General features: G+C 38.2%; 1 protein-coding gene across 2 annotated transcripts in view; it reads right to left on the minus strand.

Moving 5' to 3' along the window:
* The window catches only part of LOC129065450 (splicing factor 3B subunit 1), a 31224-nt gene extending 22049 nt beyond the window's left edge, over nt 1-9175 (minus strand). For both annotated transcript variants that reach the window (XR_008528590.1, XM_054566691.1), the window contains exon 1: nt 9079-9175. Coding sequence is in view for 1 of the 2 variants with exons in the window: in XM_054566691.1 (XP_054422666.1) it covers nt 9079-9106 (28 nt within the window). In the remaining variant the exon portion in view is untranslated. The remainder of the gene's footprint in view (nt 1-9078) is intronic.
* Between the last annotated feature and the right edge of the window lie 6139 nt (nt 9176-15314).

Genomic DNA, 15314 nt, shown 5'->3' on the forward strand with positions numbered 1-15314 from the left:
TCAACATTTCCAGATCTAGGACATTCTCCTATATAAACAAACACAACAGATTTAACATGCTCAAGAAATTAAACATTAATAGCATTATCATCTAATATATAAATAATCTAGCTTCAAATCTCCCCAACTGACCTAGTAACATCCTTTTCTAGATGTTCTTTTCTTTGATCCACAATGCAAGCAAGAACCAAGCACTGCATTTCACTGTTATGTCTCTAGTCTCTTTGAAATACAGACTAGCCTTCCAACTTTTTTTGTACTTCCTGACTTTAAATTACAAGTTAATTTACAAGTTAATGTTTCACTTTAATTATCTGGATAATTCATAAATTTGGAAAGAAACAAAGTTTCTACTGCCAGTAGATCTGTAGCCTACCAAATAGATGTTTCAATTTTTGCCAGCTCCTTACCTTCAAGTGAATTAGGTCCTTTGATACCAGGGACTTTTAAAAGCTTATGTACTAGCTTTTGAAGATCCAAATGGAAAAAGATGTAAATGCTCACCCCCACCCCAAGCTTAGGGAGAAAACCCTTTGTAGTTCTTCAAGATGGGTGTGGTTTACAGAAGAAAATGTAGTAACAGCACCTAGTGGAAGGCACAAATGGGCCACAGTTCCGTTAAGAGTCGGAGCAAGTCTAGGAAACTCAAAACAATGGAACAGATTTACTATTGAACTAGCAGCCCCAGTTTTTAACTAGATCTCAAAATCTTAGTGTGTCATGGGACCACCATCTCCACAGTTATTTTTCCTGCACAGCTCCCACAAAACTGTTAACATGAGCCCAGGCAGTCAGGGACCTCCACCATAATTACTCACAAATATCCTCACCTGAGCTAGGTGATTCATTTTTTTCCTCTTCTCTCTAGTTTTTCTGTCTGAGGTATTTTTCTTTAGTTTTAAAATTGTATTTGCTCCCCACCTCCCCCAGCCCACCCCCCCCCACACATACTTTTCCTCCTGGAACACAGAAGAATCTTGGTTAGCAAAATTGGCTAAGGCATGAATAGAAATCTACTCTTCATTTTTTTCCTTTATGACCATTTCCATTTCTGAAATATTTGAAACTTGGTTTTATAAACCACAAGATGCATATACCACTTTTATGTAAACAGGTTCTTTTAAAGGACACAAACGCTAGGCAGCTGTTTGTAGGTAATTAATTCTGAGGGGAGTTCATTACTAAATTTATACAGGTTTTATAGCTCAATGTTTATATGCAAACCAAGTATACTGTTTATATATTTGCTTCAAACTATGGATAAAAAGTGGGTTTTGTTTATGTATTATAAACTATAACATTTACACAAACATAGTGATATCCACAAAGTTCAGATAACAGATCCCACAAACTCAGAGCTGTTAAAGATGTGCAATGGGTTACACTGTGTTCATTATATTTTCCCTACACTTTTCTGTATATTATTTCACAATAAAAATGTATTTCCAACCTGTAGAAGTCATTAAAAGTAATTTTCCAAATTTGTCTCTCCCCTATCCATGTCAGCAACGGTTTGCAAAATTCCAGAATCAAATTTTATAAACATTTTACATCTCAGAAAGACAAAAAAAGTTGTCTAACTCCTTATTTTCTAATCTAACACTGAATTATAGCTTCTGGTATGCAGGTGTTCCTGTACTTTTTTTAATTTCTCACTCAAAGACATATTCATTGATTTTTAGAGAGAAGGGGGCGGGGGGAAGAGAAAGAGAGACACTCCCCCATCAGCTGCCTTCTGCAGGCACCCCAACTGACCAAGGATCAAACCCACAACCTAGGTATGTTCCCTGACCAGGAATCCAACCAGTGGCCTTGCAGCGTACAGGACCGATGACACTCCAACCAACTGCGACACATGGGCCAGGGTGTCCTGTACTTTCTTAAATACAAACTGACTAAAAATAAGCAAATAGATAATTTCTGACAACAAATGATCAATGCATAAGATTTGTGGGCAAGTTTGAAAAAGAAATGATTGAGAACATACCAAAAAGAATAACCAGAGGCCCAAAATATTAAAGACTTGAGGAGGCAGAGAAAGGAAATGTTTATGCTAATCTTTCCCTGCTTCAATTTTGATCAACACAAATCCTCTGTTTCCACCTAATCCCTTTCAAATTTAGACTCCCTGTAGTTTGACACATTCAAATATAAATAAAAATAAAAATGGATACTGTCTGCTAGTGACTTACTAGACTAGAGACTAGGACCTCCTAGTGGTTACACAAAGGATTGACTGCCAAGAGCTGGCACTCGGAGTCCATCTGAACCCATAAAGACTTCAGTTTTCCTTTTGTTTTGTGTTATCAGTAGTCTGTGCCTTTTTATTACCAAGTAGTATTACATTGTACTGTACTGTGTTTATCCATTCTTTATAGAGCCATTTAGGTTGTCTGAAGTTTGTAGAGATTACAAATAAGGCTGTTGCAAACATTCATGTACAGGCTTTTGTGAGCACACAAATTTTAATATCACTTGGGTAATAAACTAAAAATAGAATTGCTGGGTCTTATCATAAGTATATGTTTAATGTAAGAAACTTAGAAAGTCCTTTTGATGTGCAGAGGAGAACTGAACTGTTCTGTATAACAGAGGAAGAATAAATATGAGATGAAATGGAGAAGAGAAATTAACAAGTAGAAAAACTGAGGGGAGATTAGTAAAATTCCAGTTCTATGGTGTTAAAGAAAAGGAAGTCTGGAGGTAGAAATAATTAATGTGGATTTGTAAATTTTATTTTCTGGATGAAAGCCTTACTTCTGTTGTCCCCAGCCCCCCTGTTTAATAAAACGGAGATACAGTAGAACTCCGTTACTGATGATGCTGAACCCTTAAAAAGAAAACAGGGATTCCCTATCTTGACAGTAGGTTTGGAATCCTAAAATTGAAGTTATGGGTAGTCCTTCAAATCTCCAGAGTTGGAATAGTCTGGAAGTGGTTTTAAAAAGTCTTAAGAGAAGAAACCAAAGTACTAGTTTAACATTAGATTTATATTTATCAAAGAACCTCACTAAAGGAAAAACCTTGGGGGTGAATTGTCATGGGTATTCTATTTTAAGGTGCATGTATCATTAGGACTCAAAACCATTTCAAGTAGAAGTTAAGCTTATTAGAAAACTGAGAGCATATTCATGGCCATTAAAATTATAATGGGAGAGCCAAATGAATCTGCAAGTCCTGTTACACTTCCTTGCCATGGCTAGTCCAGCCTAAACCTGAACTGAACTGAATTCATTCCTAAAGCCAATAATTTTCTTGGAGCTTCCCTTGCCATAGGCCTCCTGACATCTTATTTGCAGCTGAAGTGGTGGGAGAGGCTAAGAGAGAGTAATCCCAGATGTTTTTATTGCCCCCATGCTTTCTCTCCAGACTGGGAAATTCTACAGGACAAAGGTGCTGTAACAAATGAATTGCGAGGAAAAAGAAAAACAGATGGAGGGGGAACAGAAGATTTAAGGCTATTCGCATCGTATGGACTTTATTTGGAATTTGATTCAAACAAACTAGAAAAAAATGTTTATAAGGCAATTAGCAAAATATAACAGTGAATGAATATTATATTAAAATTTTATATTGCAATAAAATTTTAGAGATACACATTGAAAAATGTGTAGATAAAATGATACATCTAGAATTTGCTTCAAAATAACAGGAAAGGTGGAAGGGACCAGTGCAAAGATTAAACAGAATTGCCCCCAAGTTTATAACTGTTTAAGTCAGGTGATGGGTGCAACATGGGGGGGTTTGCTTCACTACTCCAGTTTTGCTTACACTTGCAGTTCTCAATATAAAGTTCAAAAAATTTAAGCATGGCTTTCTCCTGCTTCGCCCACTTTTTTCACTCTTGGTTCTTCTTCCTCCTAGCCCCTTGCAACAAAGGCCTCTGAGCCCAATGCAACAGAAAATGAATGCTCTCTTCTCCAAAATGGAGTCTTCTGCTACGCATAAACAAAAAACTTTAGCTCTTTTATGAAATATCTTTAACCTCAAAAGTTCCAACTCTCCTGTATCTTTGTCATTTTTTCCTCTTTCCTGGCTTTACTCATCTTGATTAATGTAAAAATCTTCTAAATGTTAAGATATAAACATACATTTTAAAAACTAAATTTGCTCCAATGATCTACAGAAATGTCATTATTCAACTGTAATGCCCCTATTTTTGGAGGGGAATTCTGATCTTAGGAATATTTTCAACTACCAGAGAACAAATCTCTCCTTAAAAGATAAATATTAATTAAGTGTAAATTAATGAATAAATCTGTGAGCCAGACCATTTGAAGTTTCAATTCATTCAAAAAATTATTTCCATTTTTCATTTACTTAAAAATTACTATATTACTTTTAAAACCAGGAAAATGTGATAAATTACAATTACAGATGTGTTAAAATTATAATTTTCTTATAAATACAAAAGATGTTTTATCTGTGAGTTCTGTCTGACATCAAACAACAGTACAGCAGAACTGGGGTCTTTGAAAAGATGGGGAACAAATACTACGTGCATTCTAAACCTAGACATAAACAGAGATTAACCACCACTGGTCACACCTTATACAATCAAATTCTGTCCCTCTACTGATTCCCCATTCTGTGCCTTTTATTTCTATGCCTCAGATATTGTTAAGTCCAGCTTGTAGCATTTCCTCCTCTTTGATGCAATTTTATTCCTCACTTTTGTTTGGGTTATTTGCAAGCTTTTAATCGCTATTCATTTCATATTACAGAGGTACAGCCTTTGGATGGTAACTACTCACTGACACCTTTTAGTCCAAGTTCCTAAGTGTCATCTACTCTGCACCAGCCAGATGCAAGTGGTGAGCAAGATTTCTCAAATGTGAGACTTCTGAAAGACATTCAGAAAAATATCCCAACTTTCAGCCTTTTCCTTAAACAAAAACTCAACAGGACAACTAACTATACTAGTAAATTATTTTACTTAATACTACAGATATCAATTCCTAAACAATGAACTCCCAATCAATATAAATTAAGTGAATTCCTAAAAAATTCTGAAGAAAAAATCCTTTTCAAAATCTTTAAGCAACCTTTTTTTCCTATTTTTTACTAGCAACATTCATAATGAAGTCTACAAAGCCCCAGCTGGTGTGGCTCAGTTGGTTGGGCGTCATCCCGCGAACTGAAAGGTCACTGTTCAATTCCACTGAAAGGTCACTGTTCAATTCCCAATCCAGTCAGGGCACATGCCTGTGTTGCAGGTTCGGTCCCCGGTCTGGGTGCATATGGAAGCCAACCAATGTTTGACTCCTTCTCTTTCTCCCTCCCTCCCCTCCCTCCTTTCCGGGGAAGGGGAGGAAGGGTGTACAAAGCAGTAACTATCTGTATACAGGAAAATAAAAATATCAGAAGATACAGAAAAAAAAAAAACAAAACTATTCCAAACATTCTGCAAGCAAATAATTAGGGGGTAAAAAACTTTTCAGCTTTGTGATGCCAAAGAATATCTATTCGATAGTGGCAAAACAAGCCAAGGGAATTTTTGGATAATCCATATTCCTCTTTTCAAAACGAGAGTGTTCCCTCATTTGCCAAAGTCAGCAGTATCTGAAGAACTGCTGGATAGCAAGATTATGTACACTAATAATTGTACACACTTGACACAATCTAACATGCAGAAAGGTCCAAAAGATTGTATTGCATTTGAATAAGCCTAGCTTTTTTTATACTTCAATCATGGAAAGCATAACCCACACTGACCAAAGTAAAAGATAATCAGATTGGTTAAAGAGAATGTTAAGGGATGATCCTAATAGAAATATTTAAAGGAACAGGTAAGGAAAAAAAATTATCAGTTTGGCTCAATGATGGGAAGTAATAGCCTGTGAAAACCACATAGGAAGGTACAACGATAAACTACTCCAGCTCGAATACAGTATTATTTACCTCACAAGACTAGAGTACAAACTACTGATGCAGTACGCCCTGGCCTGTGTGGCTCAGGTGGTTGGGTGGTAATTCCATTAACCCAAAGGTCACAGGTTTGATTCCAGTCAGGGCACACGCCTGGGTTGCAGGTTCCGTCATTTTCGAAAGGCAACCAATTCATGAGTCTCTCCCTCTCGCTCTCTTCCCCTCTCACTAAAATCAATAAGCATGTCCTCAGGTGAGGATAAAAATATAAAAAATAAAAAATAAAAATTGCCCTCACCAATGTGGCAGCCGATTGATGTTTCTTTCACACATTCATGTTTCTCCCCCCTCCCCTTAGAACAAAAGAAATCTTTTAAAAAATAAATTAGAAAATATAACAAAGAAATATTTTTACTAACAATGTCATTTAGGATGAAAAGGGTATATAAGTTTATTTAAACAATAGGGTGACGGACAGCTCTAAATCAAACACAAAACATGGCCCTGACTGGTGTGGCTCAGTGGGTTGCCTGTCCTCCGGTGGACAGTTTGATTCCCAGTCAGGGCACAGGCCTGGGTGGCAAGCCAGGGGGCGTGAGAGGGCATCTGATACATGTTTCTCTCCCTCTCATACTCCCTCCCTTCCCCTCTCTCTAAAAATAAATAAATTTAAAATCTAAAAAAAAAAAAAATTTAAGCATGCATTACACATTTAAGTGGCTCCAGTGAGCTTCAAATTCAAGTCCTCCTCTCAACCACCTCAACTGCTTAAGGAAGAATGGTTGCTCTTACTGCATGTAAGTCATCCTTGGTACCACAGTGACTTTTCTAAAATAGAGATTAACTTGTTACCTGGGCGACAAAGGAGGGCACTTCCGTAGGCATTGGAAAGCCAAAGTCAAACCTAGCTCAGCATTCAAAGCCTGCTCTAGTTTGATGCTAAGCGAATACTTTTTCCTCTCAACGAGTGGTTTTCAATACATGAGTAAGTTCTACTTCCCACGCATCTCAGCCAAACAAATGTATCCAAACCTACCCAGTAGTTCAAAGGACATTTTAAGTGTTCCCTTTCTGTAAAACTCCTTAAATACTTCCAGTACATACTAATCTCAAATATTCAGCACCCATTATGCACCAGGTATTGAGAGATACAAAGGTACCAATCTTGCACACAATTTCAAAGTGGAAGAGAAAACTTTAACACAGTATAATACTCTTAAGTAATATAATAAAGATTTATAGAGTCCTTTTGTAGCTAGCATTAAAAATAAACAAAACAAACAAAAAACACCTATCTCTTCTCCAGGATATCAGAGATGGCTTAAAGTGAAAACAGAGATTGGCCATGAAGGACCAAAGTTCCTCATGACAATGACAAGGGAGCAAGAAACTATGTAAATACTATGTGTGTTTCTACTAAACATTTATCACCCTGTCTATATGCCACAGTGATGAACATGGTCTTGTATATAGACAGTGCTCAGATTTTAAACTGAATGTTCTAACACTTACGGCATCAGTAAAAGCATAAACCCAAATAAAATAGCAATTTTGGCCAATAAATTTTAATTTTCTATAGCCCAAAGCTTTTAACTGGGTTTCCAAAATGCAGGAAAACTAATCACAACTTTCAATTCCTGTGCAAAAGTACCTTATGATGAAGATACCAATAAACTAGTCAGGGCTATAAAATGCCCCAAATGAATCTACTCCTGAAAGGAAAAAAAAAAAAAAAAGGCAACATCCTTACATTTTCTAATCATTCTGCGAAAGGAATGGTTGAGATAGTCCAAAAATAGAAAAATAAGTGCCTATATACACTTCTGGGTTAAAAGAGTGTTTAAAGCTTAAATACCTAACATAAAGAATATTCGAGTCACTGGCAACTCATTAGCATGTTTCATAAACAGCAAAAAGCTGGACTTCAGTTCCTATGAGTGACACAACTATTCAATGCCATTCACATTCTGGTCCTAATCAATCTTTCCTGATTCATATGCTTTTTTTCCTGCCACAGTCCACTACTCCAACTCCTTTCACGACTCCCTGCCTAGGCACAAAACGCTCTCTGGCTCAAATGTCCTCCCCTAATTTAACACGGATGATCCTTCTGACCAAGGACAAGTTATCTCCTCTACGAAAGAGCTCTAGGCGTAAATTAATCACTCCGTTATCCATGTTCCAAGAACATGCTGCTTATACTTCTATTTAAGCATTCATTTGTCTCATAAAAGACTGAAAATGTATACACATCTATTTCCCCAGCAGACTGCAAAACTTTTGATGGCCTTACTCTTTTATTACCTCTCACAAATATCCAGCCAGGAACCCAGAATCAACGTGTGAAATAAAAGTGACTCTCTTGAAGCCTCGTGTGTGATGGAAATTTCAGATTCCAAGTCACACAACAAGGATTGCAGCTCCAATTCCCCATGCCTCACCTTTTCTAAAAAGTGACCCTATTTCCTGTCATTTCTAGATGCTCCCTAATGAACTCTAGTCTATTCCCAACATTTTTCCTAATTTTGTATACTCCGTAGTCCATAAAACGATCAACTACCTCGAAAGCTTTGTCCACTAATAAAAGAGGTCTTTTCCCTCTCCCAACAATAATCAGTCTCCGAAGAAAAAGATTATACTAAAAGTAATCAAAGGAGGAAAAACACACCAGATTTTACTCCCAATTCATTTCGTACGAAAAAAAAAAAAAAGTTATCTTAGACGCGCGAAAGCACAGATTAGTCAAGGTTAAGAGTAATGGGCCTCGGTTTTACTACACTCGATTTAGGGCTGCTCGAAAAGCCGCTGCCTTATTTCAGGTGTTTTTCTGACTCTCCTGTGCACAAACTATGCCGACGACAGTTCCCAGGGACAAGTGAGACTTTGCGCCCACGCCCTTTCCCCCGATCCCTTGTCCTAAAATCCTCCTTAGCCAGCCGTTTAAACAAGGCTCTATGGTGAGAGAAGAGAAGCAAAGCTAAAGTAGCAGCACCCAAACACGGAACAAAGAGCCTGTCGGGGGTGTAAAAGTAGGACGCCATTACGTGGGGCAGTGGCCTGCGCGGCTGGCGCCGAAGAAACGACCTGGGCTCTGAAGCGCAGGCTAGGTCCCCACAAAAGAAATCACAGAAAGAGGCAGAAACCTATGAGGACAGACTTTTAGCAGGCTGGGCAGCGGGAAAGACATGTAACCAGTGGAAAACCGCTTACCTTCGTGAGTCTTGGCAATCTTCGCCATTTTGTCCACTCGAACACACAGACGGAACTGGCGCTCCCAAGAACTTCCGCTCGTCCCCGCTGCCACGGAGAAAAATAGCTATGGGCTGATCTCTGCGCATGTGCTAAGCGGGAACGCGCTTCATCAAGTGACACGTGACAGAGCAGCTCCCTAGATGAAATAGAGAGGTGCATTGTGGGGGGGCGGGGAGGAGCCAGGATTGGGGCCTGAGGGTGTTTTCGTGGCAATCCGGAAAAGGACTGGTTAAGTAAGCCATGTTACCTTTAAGTGAGTCCCTGCGGTGGGGGAAATTAGAATCCACGAGGGTAGTTAAGTACAGTCACTGCAAAAAACAAAGCTTTGAGAGCTGGAAAAAAACCTCGGACCTTATTTCCGTTTCCTTCAAGTTCCCCGAAAGGGGTCTGGGGATCAGACAAAAGCTTAACTTAGCATCTGTCTCAGCTGTGGCAGTACTTAGCTACTGAAAGTCTCATCATTCGCGCTGTAATTCGCGGTCGTTTTTGTTTGAAATAATTACCATTTGGGTAGGAGTTTTGTTTACAACATATCCCAAACACTATAGAACCTCACAAGTAGCCCAGTAAAGTGGGCAAATTGTTGCTAATACCACTTTAAAATGAGAGAAAAGCTAGGGCACGGAGTATATACAAAACGTATATACGAACAGGGTCGTGCAGTTACTGAGTCACACAGTAGGAACTTTGCCATCCTTTTTTTAAAAAAGTATTTTATTGTTAATGTTATTTTTTTCCCTCTGCCCTCTCCACCCAGCCTTCCACTTTACTGCCATTTTAAAGCCTTTTAACTTTTCTAGGTTTTTAGAAAACCACCGATCATCAGCATTAACAATGATAAAATGCTTCTCAATTGTAAATGTCATTCCTAAATTATGAATTTTTTTAAAGAATTTATTTATTTTTAGACAGAGGGGAAGGGAGGGAGTAAGAGAGGGAGAGAAACATCAATGTGTGGTTACCTCTCTCCCAATCCCTAGTAGGGACCTGGCCCACAACCCAAGCATGTGCCCTGATTGGGAATTAAACGAAGACGGTTTGGTTTGCAGGCCGGGGCTCAATCTACACCAGCCACACCAGCCAGGGCTAACCCATGAATTTTTTAAAAATCAATATGGAGGTCTCTCTTTTTTCTTTTTCTGTACATCATTTATACTAGAATAACCTTGTACTATCACTCTGGCCTTGGACCTTGGAATTAAAAAAAGAACAAAACTTTCAAATGGGAATTTAGTGTGAGAAGTAGCCTAACATAACAGGGATCAAGGTTAGAGCCAGCACAAAGAAGATAGTGTGTATCTCACTGCGTGATAGACTCACAACACAATTATTTAGTAGCGACTTTAAAAAGTGGGATTTTATTACCATCAATGAAAAAATCAATGTAAAGGATTACATTTTCAACTGTTTAATTGTTTTAATTTAGGTTTAAACAATAGTTGGAGGAGAAAGGGGATGAAATAAAAGAACTGTAGGGTTTTTTAAAAAGATTTTATTTATTTTTAGAAAGGAGAAGGGAGAGAGAGAGGGAAACATCAATGTGTGGTTGCCTCTCCAGCGCCCTACTGAGGACCTGGCCCACAACCCAGGCATGTGCCCTGACTGAGAATCGAACCGCAGTGACCCTTTGGTTCTCAGGCCAGCACTCAATCCACTGAGCCACACCAGCCAGGGCGAGAACTGTAGATTATTACACAAATTATTAATAAATTCTACTTCTTGGATTGGCAATCCATAGATATCCCTTATACAGAGTGGTTTGTAACCTACACATAGATGACATATATATACACAGAATAGCATATTTTAAAACAATATAAGGCACATGAATGAAAAATAAGGAAAGAGAATGGTGTTATCCATCAATAACCAACAAACTGAAAATTCATTCATGTTGACAAAAAGAATTACGAGGACACTACATTTCTTGTTTTTTTAAAGATAAATTCATATATATCAGGTGATCACAGTCAGATAAGATATATATGGAAAGGAAATTCACCAAAAATGTTAATAATGGATGTTTATGGATGATTAAATTACAAGTGTTTTTTTCTTTACAATTTTTAGTATTTTTCACATATTCGGCTATAAGCATGTATTAGTCTAATGAACAGGAAAAAATAGAGAAATGAAAAGCATCTGCAAAAAGAGCATCACATTCCTTTGTCTTTCCAAGATAAAGAGAAGCTGCACTGGCTGGCTACTTTGTATTATGTACATATTTCTCTAGGAACCTAGATATTAAGTTACTTTTATGATCAAGGACATATATGGGATATTGAGATACAAGAGATTTTGCATGAGATCAAGGGAGACTCCTTTCTCTTAGTCTTCTCCTAAAAACTAATTTGTCTTTAATGAAACAGTGACTTGGATAATCAGTAAAAAAAAATTAGGTTTTTCAATATCAATAATATCAGCTGTTAATTAAGCTTTTATACCCTTTTGTGGTGAGGCTTTTTGTTTCAAAAGTAAGAAGGGGTCATCTGCCCCCCACTTTTTTATAAACTAGACAATTGACAGTGATGACATTTAATAAAAAGGAAAATCAATTCCTTTATTTTCTATATAGATTTTCTTTTACTTATTTTTATTGTTGACACTATTCCAGGTGTCCCCATTTTCCACCCTCTTTGCCCCCCTTCCCTCTGGCCATCACCACACTGTTGTCTGTATCTATGGGTTCTGCATATATGTTCTTTGGCTAATCTCTTCACCTTCTTTTAGCCAGTCCCTCCCTCCTCCCCCTGGCAAGTGTGTTCATGCCTCTGTTTTTATTTTGTTCATTAGATTCCACAAAAGATCATATGGCATTTGTCTTTCTCTGATTGGCTTATTTCACTTAGCATAATGTTCTCCAGGTCCATCCATGCTGTTACAAAGGATAAGATTTACTTCTTTTTAATGGCCATGTAGTATTTCATTGTATAAACGTACCACAGCTTCTTTTTATTTTTAATTGTCACCCAAGGACATTTTTTTCATTGCTTTTAGAGAGAAAGGGGGAGAGAGAGAGAAACATCAACGTGAGAGAAACTTCAATGCGAGAGAGAAACACCAATTGTTCACCTCCCATACGCACCAAGACTGAGGATCAAACACGTAAGCCACATATGTGCCCTGACCAGGAACCAAACCCACAACCCTTTGGTATACAGGACCTCCTCCAACCAACTGAGCCAGCGCTGTACCACAACTTTTTTATCCTCTCATCTACTGATGGGTACTTGAGCTGTTTCCCATTTCTTCTTTTTAATCAGGGGCACTTGGACGCTGGCTTTTCCTAGTCTCAAAAAAAAAAAAAAAATTTGAGGAAACCAACAAACTGAAAAGGCAACCTACTGAATTGGAGAACATATTTACAAATGATATACCCAATAAGGGGTTAATATCCAAAATATATAATGAATTCATACAACTTAACACACACACACAAAACCCACAAATAATCCAATTTTTAATGCACAGAGGACAAATAGAACATACAAATGGCCAACATATAAAAAGATGCTCAATGTCACTAATCAGGGAAATGCCAATCAAAACCACAATGAGTTATCACCTCACACCTATCAGAATGGCTATCATCAAAAAAATCATCAAATAGCCCTGGCTGGTGTGGCTCAGTATATTGAGCACCGGCCTGCAAATCAAAGGGTCTCCGGTTTGATTTCCCAGTCAGGACACATGCCTGGGTTGTGGGCCTGGTCCCCACTGGGGGCGCTCGGGAGGAAAGTACACATTGATGTTTCTCTTCCTCTCTTTCTCCCTCCCTTTCCCTCTCTAAAAATAAATTTTAAAAAAAAATTAAAAAAAAATATAAAAACCAATGGGTGTGGCTCAGTTAGTAGGGCATAATCCCGCAAAGCAGAAGGTCACCAGTTTGATTCCAGGTCAGGGCACATGCCTAGGTTGCAGGTTTGGTGCTTGTCAGGGTGAACACAAGAGGCAGCCAATCAATGTGATTGATGTTTCTTATATCGATGTTTCTCTTCCTCTCTTTCTCCCTCCTTTACCCCTCTCTAAAAATAAATAAAGTTAAAAAAAAAAAAAAACAAATAACAAGTGCTAGCAAGGATGTGGAGAAAAAGAACTCTTGCACACTATTGTGGGGACTGTAAATTAGTGCAGCTACTATGGAAAATACTATGGAGATTCCTCAAAAAATTTTGAAAGGATATATGCATCCCTATGTTCCTGACAGCATTATTTACAATAGCCAAGATATGGGAGCAACCTAGGTGTCCCATCAATACATGAATGGATAAATAAGATATAATATATATCATATGGGTACATACTTATGATGGAATATTACTCAACAATAAAAAAATGCCAAGGCAAGAATGAACTTGGGATGTCCCAAGAAGAGCAAGAAGGTTGGTGTATCTAGAGTGGAATAATGGCATGAGATAAGGCCAGATACTGTGATAGCTGGTAGTACTACAAAATATTGTTGAATGAATGAAAGAATGTTGAATGAAGAAATCTTCCAAACTTTCCTGCTCTGTACTGCCTCTGTTAGTTGATACAAAGAGACTTGCCACATAATTTTTGTTACTTCACTTTCAATGACAGATGTACAACACAAGAGCTGGAAACACTGTAACTAATTCTGTTTAGGCTAGTTGTTGTCTCTGGCTGAACTAAGAAATTGGTAGGTGGTAGAGGAAGATGGGAATTTATCAGGACCAGAGAAATAGTAGGATTTGTGAAAGAAGGGAAGGAAGGTATGTTGGGTAGACTAGAGTGTATGGGTTAGTTACAGGTTTTCTATTGTAGGTAGGTACCAGAGTCAACCTACGTAAGTTGATAATAATAACAACAATAGCAACAGTATAGGGCCAGCAGTTTTTGATGCTACCCAGAACCCAAAGAGACCTCTAAGGCATAGTATTCTTCCTTCTTAGTGGTGGGAAGTACAAGATACAATAGTTTGTCCTTTACTTTGGAGGTGTCCAGGCATGCCCCAGGCCAGTGTGACCCTAAATCAGTGGTTCTCAACTGAAAGTGATTTTATCTCCCAGGAATACTTGGCAATGTCTAGAGACTCCATCATTTTTCCTGAAGTGTCCTCCTTCCTAACCCCATCCACATATCCTCAACTCTCTTTCACCTGGCTAACTCCTTCTCACCCTATAAGACTGACCCTGTATCACCCCAACTAGGAAATCTCACCGTGTGATGAGACACAGATAGCATGCTTTAATATTTCTGTGTAGTGCTTCTGCAATACCACAAACACTATCTCTAACTACCCTAATCACTTTGTATTATAATTGTTTCTATTTGTCTTTCTCCCTGAGCTGGAATGTAACACCTAAAGCAACTTAGATTACCAGCATCTAAAGATCAGGGACACTGCTCAACGTCCTGTGTTGCCTACAAAAGCTCTCAGCAACAAAGAATTTCCTGGCACAGAATGTCAATAGTGCCAACGTTGAGAAATCCTGCCCTACCCTAGCTGGTGTGGCTCAGTAGATTAAGTGCTGGCCTGTGAACCAAAGGGTCACTGGTTCAATTTCCAATATAGAGCACATGCCTGGGATGCATACTGGGTCCCCAGTAGGGGGTGCGTGAAATGCAACCACACGTTAATGTCTCTCCTTTTCTTTATTGTACTCTTCGCCTCTCTAATAATAAATAAAATCTTTTTTTTTTAAAGAGAGAGAGAAATCCTGCCCTAAAAAAATATCATTAATGGAGCAGATCCCTAATTTTCACTGGGGTTATCTCCCACCCTCTGGAGCGTATGTGTCTTTCCAAGGCCTCCAGCATATTAATTATTTCCCGTCATCTAGTCTGATTAGTATGACTAACCCAATGCCATCAATTCAGTAGCTTATCTTTTGCTGTATGTCCAGATGCCCAGGTCCCTTAAGACTGTATTTTGATAGAGTTGAATTGCTATAATATGGGAGAATTAACGTAACCCAGTGGTAAAACTTAAAATGTATATCGTCGTTCAGCCCAAAGAATGAACAGTTTTAAATCCTCCTTATTGTTAGGAATGAAAAACAACTTTTATCAGATCAGTGCCTGCTTACCCTGTACTTTAGTTTATGTTAATCTGCTTAGATACTATAATCTGACAAAACAACTGCAATTGGGGAACTACTTGGTTGAACTTGTGGTAGTTCATTGTCATCCTCCAGGATCTGTGTAATCTTTGAGAGGGCCAGACTTCAGTA

The sequence above is a fragment of the Pteronotus mesoamericanus genome, unplaced genomic scaffold (assembly GCF_021234165.1).
Source record: "Pteronotus mesoamericanus isolate MK-2021 breed Mesoamerican mustached bat unplaced genomic scaffold, CSHL_Meso_final contig_179, whole genome shotgun sequence".
Taxonomy (NCBI): domain Eukaryota; kingdom Metazoa; phylum Chordata; class Mammalia; order Chiroptera; family Mormoopidae; genus Pteronotus; species Pteronotus mesoamericanus.